A 12,385-nucleotide genomic window follows, 5' to 3' on the forward strand; every position below is an offset into this window, starting at 1 on the left:
TGGTTTAAGTAATGGTTATTGGGGTGAGGCATTACTCACGGCTTGTCATATATTAAATAGAGTACCATTAAAGAAGAAAGATATCACTCCATATGAATTATGGAAAAAGAAGAAATCAAACCTAAGTTATTTAAGAACTTGGGGTTGTAGAGCAATTGTGAGGTTACTTGATCCAAAAAGGAAGAAGTTGGGTACCAAAGGAATAGAATGTATATTCCTTGGGTATGCTCTACATAGTAAAGCATATAGGTTTCTTGTAATAGAACCAAATGATTCAATTGGTATAAATACCATCATTGAATCACGAGATGCAGTGTTCTATGAGAATATATTATCTTCTTTGATCAAAGAATCTATAAATGAGTCAAAATCCAATAACAACAATAGGTTAGCAATAGAAACTAATGAAAATGAATTTGTAGAGCAAGATGAGTCAAATAAACCTAGTGATAACATTGAACCTAGGAGCAGTAAAAGGGATAGGATTGAGAATTCTTTTGGTCCAGATTTTATAGTCTACTTAGTTGAAGGAACTAGGGAATCTCCTCAACGTCAAACTGCGATATCACTAACCATGGAATCTGACCCATTAACCTTTGAGGAAGCAATGAAATCCCAAGACTCTGCATTTTGGAAAGAAGCATTTAATGATGAGATGGACTCCATCATAGGTAACAATACATGGATTCTTGTGGTCCGGATTTGCCTCCTGGTTTCAAACCAATTGGTTGTAAATGGATTTTCAAGAAGAAAATGAAGGTTGATGGGACTATAGATAAGTTCAAGGCAAGGTTAGTTGCCAAAGGGTTCACGCAAAAGGTAGGTATTGATTATTTTGATACCTATGCTCCTGTAGCAAGAATTTCCACAATTAGAGTGCTAATAGCACTTGCCACCATTCATAAGCTGAAAATTCATCAAATGGATGTCAAGACAGCTTTCTTGAATGGTGATATGGAAGAGGAAATTTACATAGAGCAACCTGAAGGGTTTGTTGTGCGTGGTCAAGAGCACAAGGTGTGCAAACTTGTTAAGTCCTTATATGGTCTAAAACAAGCTCCCAAACAATGGCATGAAAAATTTGACAAGGTTACATTGTCAAATGGATTTAGGGTGCATGAGTCAGATAAGTGTATATATAGTAAATTTAATGGAAATAGAGGTGTCATAATATGTTTATATGTCGATGACATGTTAATTTTTGGCACTGACCATGAAGTTATTATAAGCACCAAAAGGTTTTTATGTACATGCTTTAATATGAAGGATATGAGTGTGGCTGATGTGATATTGGGAATAAGGATCAAGAGGTTGAATGATAACCTAATACTTACCCAATCACATTACATTGAGAAAATTCTCAAGAAATTCAATCACTTTGATTGTAAACCTGTATCTACACCTTATGACTCACAAGTTAAATTATATCCTAATGAAGGGCGAATAGTGGCACAACTAGAATATTCTAGGGTTATAGGCAGCTTAATGTATGTCATGACCTGTACTAGGCCAGACATTGCATATGTTGTTAGTAAACTTAGTAGATATACTAGTAAACCAAGTCATATGCATTGGCAAGCGGTTAATAGGGTATTAAAATATCTTAAGGGGACAATGGACCATGGGATTACCTATAGTGGATATCCTTCGGTTCTAGAAGATCACCGATGCTAGTTGGATAACTAAGCATGAGGATCATTCTCCTACAAGTGGGTGGATTTTTACCTTAGGTGGAGGAGCAGTATCTTGGGCATCTAAGAAGCAGACATGCATTTTTGACTCAACCATGGCGGCTAAGTTTGTGGCATTAGCTTCTTGTGGAAAAGAGGCAGAATGGTTAAGAAATTTACTAGTAGAGATTCCCCTATGGCCAAAACCTATGCCTCCAATATCCTTAAATTGTGATAGTGAGTCTACACTTTCACAGGCATACAATAAAGTGTATATGGTAAGTCTAGACACATAGGTCTTAGACATAGTTATGTACGCTATCTTATAATAGATGGAGTAATAACTGTAAATTATGTAAAGTTATGTGAAAACTTGACAGATCCTTTAACAAAAGGCCTTGCAAGGGAATTGGTGAAGAGGACATCAATAGGGATGGGACTTAAGCCCATTTAATTCAATCACTCTTGGTCGAAACTCAACTCAAACGCTTGAAACATTAAGTCTTTGAGTTCAATGAGCAAAGTACACCATATGTCGTGATTGGTAAACACTTATATTTTATATTACCATCCAAAGGAAGAAGTATTTGGTACCTGGCTGTAATAAGGAAGAGGTTGAGTAATTAACTCTTAATAAGCTTACAAACAAGGGTAGTTGGAATGCTATAGCTTCAGGTGCATTCTTGGTTTTACCGTGTAAGTTTACCTATATGAGTGTAGAAGGTGGTGCCGCCTTCTATGAGTTAAGGACTTAACTCTAGAGCACTCATGAACCCAGGATATAGACACAAGGCCAATCCACGTGTTGGTTTTTTGAGTACAAGTAAGAAAAGACTAGTGTGTGAAATGTATTCGGTCAATCGCATAAGATTACTAGATCAAGGCATTGTCCTCTAGGCATCTTGGTTGACTTTGATACATGTCACTAAGTGATTGGTTCAAGTCGTAAGACACCTTTCATTTATGCACTAAGTCTGACAAGAGAGAAAAAGAATCATCATTTCTTATTTTGAAAAATGGTGGGGGATTGTTAGAGATTTTTCAAAATTATTTTGATTTTTGTTTTGAAAAGACATACTTTTTAACATACACTTTCATTTTAAAAGACATGTTTTAATTGGTTTGGAGGCAACTCTTCATATTGTAAAGATATGTCCTTTTATGGTGTCTTTAAAGAAGAGTCACCATTGTAAAGACATGATCATTCATTGTAAGGATATGATTATTCATTGTAAAGACATGTCTTATGTGAAGAGTTACCACAAACGCTATAAATAGAGTTATTCTCCAACCATTTGATCGAATTTTTCCTATCAACTTTCTCCCATTCTCTCTTCATAAAAGTTTTTCTATTGTTTTTCTATTGCTGCAGAAATAGAAAGACAAGCATCTTTCTTTCTCTTGATTATTCTCAAAGTACTCTGACCTTCTACGGCCATTGCACCAAGAAAAAGGTGGTCCATAGACCAAGCTTCATTGTATCCTGGAGGCAGATTTGCTGTAACCTAGTGTAACCATTTGGTGGGGGCAAATACTGTCTTAAGGAAAGCGACTACGCGCCTTGAAGCACCAGTTCTGTACAAGTTTTGTTGCAATCACCACCAATCTTACAATATTTCTCCAACAAATCCCACATCAAAATATATAGAGAGTCGCATTATCTATGAGCTTTTATTTATTACATGATTTCCATGAAAATCATCTGACCTTGAATGCACACTGTAACACTCACTCTAATATTCACTTTTCAATGAGTAAAGAATCACTTGATCTCCATGTTGTGGGCAAAGTGTAAGATCCTGACGAGCCAAATGGACATAAGCCGTGAAGAATCACTTGATCTCCATTGTAAAAACATGATTATTCTCCATGTTGGGAGATGTGAATGTATAAGTGATGAAGATGAAATATCATGAGATTTTGAATTATGGTTTAGTTAGGAGTCTAGGTCTTTTTCAGTTAGTTTTAGACCTTATTTATCTTTTATTTAAGTTAGTATTATTGTTAGGACAATATTATAAAGTTTTATTTAAGTTTTAGAATCGATGACATTATCGTAATTTTCAGGTTAGTGAAAAAACGAAATTAGTTATTTATTAATATTATATTATGATATTTTAGGAAGTATATTGATTGTTAAACAATAAATATCCTTTTGGGGCCAATTAAAGGTAGTTTTATTTGTTTTTAATATTAGATTCCAAATAGGAGTGATTTAAGATTTTTTATTTAATGATTGTGAAGAGAGACAACTGTTAGACTCTTATTCAATAATAATATAGAATTTTATGTTAGGACTTTAAACACTAGAGACTCCCCCATTGAATCAATCATATCGTCTCTTCTTCTAATCTACGTTTCAAATCTTTATACTGTTATTTCTTATTGTTGTCATCAATTTTCCTTGCATCAATGAGTTTCCTGAGTCGAGCTTCTCTACTGGTTTTTTCTATGTAACCCCAAAAGCGGGGAGTATAATCTTAGTGTTTCATTGATGATCATACTCATCTACACAGCAACGCAAATCACGCATAGAGCTAACGAGGTACATCATTGCATTGTTATCTATTGAAAACGATGAATTGGGTTCCTGAGAGCTTCTCAGGTGAGGGATCCCGCACTTTATTTAAAGTGCGGGATCCATCTAACACCATTCACTCGCGGGTCCCACGCGGGTCCCATCACATGTGGGGGTCACACTTACACATAATGAATGGTGTTAGATGGATCCCTCATTTTAAATAAAGTGAGGGATCCCTCATTTGAGAATTTTCATTGGGTTCCTTACCATTTTGTATTTTGTACTTTCTCAGCCTCTAGTGGTTTATGACGCAAAAAAGGAAGGCTCGAAAAAGAGGGTTAGCTCTGATTCGTCTCCTCCTTTTCCGCTGGCCATAAAGTGAAGGAGACGGCTGGCTTTGATGGACGAAGACGAAGATGATGATGACTGTGAACAAGAACTGGTGGAACAACAAGATTGGGGAAAAGGAAAGCTTCGTGCATGGAGATTTCCAGTGAGGATTCTCGGGGATGACTTCGATTGGGTAGCAAAGGAGAGTGGGTGCAGTGATCAAGGTACTGGAGGAACTAAATAAGGAGAATTTCGAAGGCCAGAAATTGAAGCGTGGAAAGAAGGGCAAGATCGAAGGTGAGGAGATTGGCTTTGTTTAATCGGGTCGCTAATGATGTGTTTGTTAAAATGCGAATGAGAAAGTTTGAGTATTTTTTCTCTTGTGCTTAAGATACTACAAAGTGAAGCATTGAGCTCAGTAGTAACTATGTTCTCAAGAGGAAATTTAGGCTTTTTTTTCTTCTCCGTTTTACGGTTTTACCTTCCTGATATCCACCTCTTCGTATATAGAATTGATTTTCTTCCACGAACAAGAACCTCTGTTCCAAATTTTTATTTACTATTTTGCTAGCTCTGATTATCTATAAGACTCTAATTTACACAATTTCCATGAAAATCTTCTCAACTTTAATGCTTTACTTTAGTCTCATTAGCCATAAGCTTTTATATATTACATGGTTTCCATGAAGATCATCTGAACTTAAATGCAACACTCACTCTAATCTTCATTTTTCAATGAGTGAAGAATCACCTGAACTCCATGCTGTGGGCAAAGTGTAAGAACCTGACAAGGCGAATGGACATAAGCCGGTGAGAGAGTGAAGCTGTAGCTCTGTAATATCATCGAAAGTGCAATTTTTGCTTCGGTGATGGCAAAATTAAAGCCTACACAAATTCGCGGGCCTGCTCCGAAGGGAATATAGGCAGTAATGTTATTGTTTGTTGCTTTAGCAACCCCTTCTAAGAATCTTTCTGGTTTGAACAAATGAGCATCTTCTCCCCATATATTAGAGTCATGGTGAAGTGCTAGAATTGGGACATGTAACTGTATACCAGCAGGCAGAGTGAGTTTCCCAAGTCGAGCTTCTCTACTGTGTTTTCTATGCAACCCCAAAACTGGGGAGTATAATCTCAGTGTTTCATTGATGATCATACTCATCTGCACAACAAAGCAAATCACGCATAGACCTGATTAGGATTTCAAGGCTAAGAAGTACATCATTGCATTGTTGTCGATTGAAAAGGACGAATGGAGTTCCTTACCATCTTCAGTTTTGCAATGCCATCAGAACTTGGTTTTTCATGGCCGAAAATCGTGAGCACCTCCTTTCTTGCTTCATTTTGCCAGTCTGTGTGGATGGCTAAGATCATAATAGTCCAAGCAAGCAAGGAGTTTGTTGTTTCTTGTCCAGCAACGTAAAATGTCTTGCACTCATCAATCAAATCTTCAACTGAAATTTTCTTGGATTCGTCTTTTTCATGATAAGCCGTCACCAATACTCCAAGAAAATCAGTTCCATAGTCTTTTGTTTCTCCTGTCCTTACCTTCTCTTCTCTCTTCTTAATTATCTCTAAAACAGATTCTCTTATTCCCTTTTCAAGCTTCTCTGCTTCGATCTCATCTCTACTTTTATAAATCTTACTGCAACAGAAAAGATCATTTACGATGCAAGAATTTCAGCAAGAAAATAAATCTGCTTAGCTTGTTAGAAGTTGGAAAATAAATCTGCTTGGCTAGTTAGAAGTTGGAATTATTCCCTTGAATGTCCCAAATGTGTTCTCTGCTTACCTGATGACAGGAAGTGGAACTTTAAGACCATTTCTGGACATTAACACTTTCAGCTTCCTTAACATGTCAAAAATGTTCTTCCCTTCTATGTAACTACTTCCAAAAGCCGTCCTAGAGATTACTTCAGAAGTGAATAGCCTAAATTCTTCGTACACCTCTATTTCTTTGCCTTCGTGATTTCTCCACCTCTCGATCATCACTTCAGCACTCGAAATCATAGCTGGTATCATATTCTGCAAAATCGTAGTTAGCAGGATTAGAGAAGCTCGTTTTCTATTTGGCAAATCATCTGCTCAGACTATGTTTGGCCTGATAGTATCGCAATGGAGGATAAAATTTTACATATTCATCACAACATGCACGTAAAGTCGAGAATGACCCAGTGGTAGAGTTGCAAGAGGGTAACCTAGAAGTCATAATTTAAATTTCTTGAAACAATCTCTCCATTTATTATGTGGTACTATGGCCTACCCGCCCACTGCAATAGTCTTGTCCACGGTAATACGATATTTAGCTTTGTTCATCTTTTTCTATTTATCACAACATGTAGCATAAATTTTACAGTTCGATACTTCAACGCCATAAAAACAATTCAAGAACTTAAACAGTAACATCAATTGCAGCATCACAATAAGCTTACTTTTAAACTCTCGGCATGGAAAGCGTAGTTCACGAGCTTCCTCATCTTAGCCCATTTTTCGCCATTGGATGTCACTAGGCCATCTCCAATCAGCTTTTTCACATATGCTTCGGCGTCTATTTTGGGGTAAGTTTGATCTTTATCGTTCAGTATCTCTTTGATCAGCTCTGGTTCCGAAACTACCAGGGAAGCTCGAGGACCATACCAAACAAGAAAATTCATCCCTATTTGCCACACAGAAAACAAAGATCAATAAATTGAAACTGATCAAAAAAAGAAAGAAAAAAAAGGGGGGAATAGTTACCATATTTGTTGAAGAATGAGGATAGATGAGGCAGGACATAAGAGAATATGTCATGTGAGAGATGATCCATGGGTTTGGAGATCGATTCGCGTCTCATGCTGATTATGGCTTTGGTATTTCCATACATGAACTTGTATGGAGGACCTTGAATTCCCTGGGAAGCCATTAGAGACTGTATTCGGAATGGACTCCACCATACTTTGTGAAGGAACTTGATCAAACTGAAGACAAGGTACAATAACAAAGAGCTTGAAAGAAGGATTACCAGGCTTTGTTGTGGGATCATTTTGTTGTTGGTTTCTGCACAGTTTTACAGCGTTGCTTTCTTTTTATTGTATAGTGGAAGTTGCAGATAAGGTTTCAATGTAAGCCTTGTATTCCTCTTCTTGCATTATTTGTTTAGTTTTTCATATTGACTTGAGTACTTGACGCAGCAACATCTTCTAGATGATTAATACTCGACAAAAAGGTATCCAAGAAAACAGAGCAAGTTTTCCTTGTTTCTCTCTCCTTTTGAAAATAGTGTTTTTTGATTGACCCACCAGGGTATCTTTTCTATAGCCTGATATTGTTGATATTATATGCAACCCCTCTGGGCAAAGAGCCCCAAGTCGCTGCAGTTTTCCTGTAGTTGTAGTCTTATTAACAAAGGTCCATTATTTTACCATTATGGGGACCACACAATTTAAATAGACCCGACGTCTCTAATGGTCACTACAGTACCTTCTATTGCAGGAGCCCTCGTCCGCAACTCCTCACACTAAATTGGGTTTAAATTAGTTGTTACAAATTTCATAGTATTGTTGGAGAATTAAGTATAGCATCTTCAACTTCGTTGTCACCTACTTGGCACCTTCTGTGACAGCAAATTAGTCATTGTCAAGACATTGTTTAAAGAAGAATAAAAAAATACCATAACTCAACAGAGAGAAAAAGAGCATCTTCAAATTCATGTCCATTTCCTCCATCAGAGAAAAGCAGCATCTGCACACTTTCTTCACTGAACGTTCCCATTTGTCAACAACTCTCACCAAGGAAATATTATCTCAATCATCATATCCATTAAGAACACTTTGTACATATATACTATTGTTCCAATAACAAGAAGAGATTTAGCAATCACTTAATAGCTATCACAATCTCCAGTCTGATACTAAATCCTTTTTCCGCTACATGCCGTACTCAAGTATGTAATAAACTCTACAGCACCTTCGACTGGCTGTTGTGCAGTCCAGCCAGTATACATATCTCATTCATCTAGCATAGTCCCAGTCTTTTGTAGCCATACAAAGAATGTGTTGAGGATTCATAAAACCTAGGGTTCTGCCATCGAGACAGTCGAAACTTCTATTTCAATTGCAAATATGTCTTTTCAGAACACTTTGCCAGTGAATACAGATCGTTAAGATCCCCTTTTTGTCAATTTAATCCCTGGATTCTAGCCAACCTGCATGATTGTTCGACAGTCAATCGAAACGTTGATGGATCTTTCCATGGGACTAAGGCAAAACTATCATGATGATGTCGAAAGAGCCTGCGCCAGACCAGTTTTGTCTGGCAGATTTATAAATGATGTCTAAAATGGTTTTGTAAGATCGGTCTCGTTGAGATGGTCGGAAGTCCTTGTTCTCGCTTGACAATCCATGCTCAGTAAACATGACAGGCTTCTTGAATTTGCTGTCACCTTCTTCAATGTGAGAAAGCAACCACTTCGAGACAAAATTCAGTTTGTCCTCAAATTCTGGGTCTTTAGACCTTCAAAGGTGAAAAAAGAGTTTCATATAAGTCAGACGTGCTCGAGGGAAAATAATTAGTTTCGATTTGAGTATGAAAAGAGGTAAAGAGCTAGCACCCCTCTGCACATGCATTTTGGAGCACTAACTTAAAGAACATGCAATGCGTACCAATGATCAGGATAGACATGCACAGAGGCGAAATCAATGTTTGATATCTTCGAGTTACAAATAAAATCTGACCCAATAGTAGAAGCCCACTGCTCTGGATTCACAGATAGCCTCTTGGGGTTCTTGGGACCATAGAATCATTCAAGGCCCACTGTTAGCATTTAGCAGATGGTTCTTGTTGATTCTTTTCACAAAGGCCGACATTTCCTCTATCCACTCCTGCAATTATACGCCATTCCGACTGCCTCCTTCAAGTGCACATATATGCCACTTATTTGTTGTAGTCAACCTGGAACCCCTTGACATATTTCCCTAGCAACTGCTTAGTACTTAACAAGTAAGGTGATGATATTCACATGATGTAATTTATTCTTGCCTTGAAACATGTTGGGCTACAGGAGTAGATTTTACCAAGCAATGCTGAAATTAGATTCAGAAACAGTTCTTATCATGACAATAAAAAATTCCTATTTGCGAGTTCTCAACTTCGGAAAATGTCAACAAATCTCAATTCCCTATATAACATAGTTTTTGAAGGATCTATGTGCAATATGAATGATATGAATGTTTCGGTTATCACTTTACGATGGTACCTCATTGATTTTTGAAAATTAAAAAACTGGTACCTTGACATAATGCTTGAAATACTTGTGGATAGATGGATCGAAGAAGGAGTCATTTGAAGAGCTTAGAGCAATGCCTTCTTCCCAAGCCCACTTGACATATTGAGTCTTCCCACCATATGCTTGCAAGTAATTCACTAAACTTGTAAAGTAGCCTGATTCCATGTCATCTGGCTTCTGCAATGACACAATCCAAGGCCTGACACACCAACAATTTTTCAAGATGATTAAAAGGAAAAACCTTAGCATTTTATACAGTGAAACTGTAAAAATGGAGAGCAACAAAAGGCAACCCACTCTTTGGATCAGTTAATAGCATGATATTTTGAGATATTCAAGGACTTTTTAGATACAAATGCAATTATAAGGTAAGATGTAAGTATTTCACAGTTCATAACAAAACTCATGAACTCTCTTCTTGTTGAAAGAAGGATCACCCAAAAAATAAAATGTCATTACAATGAAAATGACACAAATAAACCTAAAAGAAAAACGAAAGGGAGAGGGCATAAAATCTAATCCTAGTTTTTTTAGTTGACAAGGAAAGCACAAAAGGCAAGGACAAATAAGCAAAATTGATTTGAATTGGACTGTGGAAAGTTTTGGTAGCCTTTGTAGCAATATGTTCTTTCCCCAAACGCTTCAACAAACTGGATAGTTGTTTTATTTTATGCTCATTGGTTCCGTTCCTTTTTCGATTATCAGTATAAGGGAGCCATATCGCCTCTGCTAAAAGAGAGACACCTGACTGATTTGAGAAAAGAAACAATCAAACAATCAAATGCCAGACAGACACTTCCCAATGCTCAAAGTAACAACGATGTCAAACAATCAAATGCCTACATCCTCTAAGATAATTGGTGCACTGAACAAAACTCAGGTTAGTTATTTGCAACAAAGAAGCGAAGTACAAATAATTCAGGGATTCTACTACCTTGAAGACTCACTCGTCGAATTGACCTGGGAAATCTGGACTGTATTGTAGGAACCATCATTGAAGGCCCAAATTCGAAAAACAGTGAGATCCATCTGTGGCCTTGCTTGCAGCATTGCACTAACCTTTGGTCTGCCATGTCCCTCGACAGCATAACCCATCAACCAGTAAGAGTCCCATCATTGACGTATAAGGGTCGACCATCAACCACAAAATGAGTCCTATTCCTTCTCACAAAATCTCAGGTTGTTGTTGGTAATTAACGGCAGCCAACGTTACCAAAAGACATGCAAATGAAAGCCACACATGAAGCAAAACCAAGAATTGGATACAAAAGACCATTGCCTGCCATCATTATCTCTCAATAGAGGATATCCAAATGATGAAAAACCACAATCTCTCGAACCATTACCCCCAAATGAAAAGTAAGTACCTTTGTAACACAAAACACCTTAGGCCTCAGATTCGAGCAGAGTGTCAATGGTCAATCTTAACGAAACCCAGATTTCTCTGTCGATAAGACCCACAAAAATTGTTAAGCTTTACAGGAAGAAGAGAGTTTTTGGTTCGATATCCGCTGTACACAGTTCAACGCATACCCTAGATTATGTTCTTCTTCTCGAAGAACAAAGTCTGGTCTATGCTTCAGAATGTGGGCTGAGGATATGCCTTCAGTTGTTGGGCGTCTTCTTCTTAACCATTGGGCTCATTATCAATATGTACGTTGGTACAGTGCTCTTATTACAGCACTATAAGAGCTATGTAACCCTTGTAATTATTTTCACTTTTGAATGAATATACAATTTCACCCATCTTCTTCCTCTATCTCTCTCTCTCTCTCTTCATGCTTCTTCTTCTTCATCTCTTCACCATTTCTCTTGAATAGCAATCTGCAATATACAAACACAGTACTCAATATTTGCAATAAAAAAATCCACTTTAAAGCACCCAAAATACCGGAAATCCAAAATGAGGCTCAATTTATCACACACATACATCAACAAAGGAGGATTCAAATCATGTGAAATCCAATTTAGAATAGCGCAAAAGAAAGCACGCCTAATTTGTCTCCCTTGAAGACTCAAAGCATCAACAGAGAAGAACATGGAGGATGGTCGCTATGTGAGGTGGAATGTTGGTTTCAACCTGTGTGATGCTCATGTACAAGGATCTGGGTAGACCCGATTTCCAAAGTTTTTTTAAAATTTTAATATTTCGGACTAGTGGTGTTCTACGGACACTCATTAAGAATTGATTACAAAATATGTCAATCTCACATATTTCTTTTAAATTTAAAATACATGTTTTTTTAGACTCCAATGTACCTTTTTCATTTTTATCTTGTACCCTAAGGTCACACATGAACAATTTTTATATTTTGAACTCTAGTCTTCAAACTGATATCTTAATGTCTCGTCTCTTTATACCAAACTTGGAAAAATCGAAAAAGAATAAATTTTATAAAACAGAATTGGAAAAACAACGAAATTGTGAAAAAGTAATTAATTTAGTACCTTATTGTAAGGGCCAAAATCCGTACTTACATATAGTCGAGCCCAACAGGCTCACGGCCTAGGCAATATATTGAACAAGGCCCACATGAACGTTGGTCGAGTCCAAGAGGCTCACGCCCTGCGCTGTCTACTCAACAAGGCCCACACGAGCCTCAA

At 37.2% G+C, this 12,385-nt stretch overlaps 1 protein-coding gene and 1 pseudogene across 1 annotated transcript; both read right to left on the reverse strand.

Annotated features, from left to right (window-relative positions):
• Positions 1-5,043: 5,043 nt before the first annotated feature.
• Positions 5,044-7,630, reverse strand: LOC120007439 (cytochrome P450 CYP749A22-like). The gene is made up of 5 exons (XM_038857666.1): positions 7,255-7,630; positions 6,951-7,174; positions 6,311-6,543; positions 5,785-6,163; positions 5,044-5,680 (listed from the first exon to the last, which is right to left on the reverse strand). The coding sequence occupies exons 1-5, from the start codon at positions 7,538-7,540 to the stop codon at positions 5,240-5,242; spliced, it is 1,563 nt and encodes a 520-aa protein (XP_038713594.1). The 5' UTR covers positions 7,541-7,630; the 3' UTR covers positions 5,044-5,239.
• A 670-nt stretch (positions 7,631-8,300) lies between these two features.
• On the reverse strand, positions 8,301-11,418 carry LOC120007248 (annotated as a pseudogene).
• Between the last annotated feature and the right edge of the window lie 967 nt (positions 11,419-12,385).

Source organism: Tripterygium wilfordii, chromosome 10 (assembly GCF_013401445.1).
Source record: "Tripterygium wilfordii isolate XIE 37 chromosome 10, ASM1340144v1, whole genome shotgun sequence".
NCBI lineage: Eukaryota > Viridiplantae > Streptophyta > Magnoliopsida > Celastrales > Celastraceae > Tripterygium > Tripterygium wilfordii.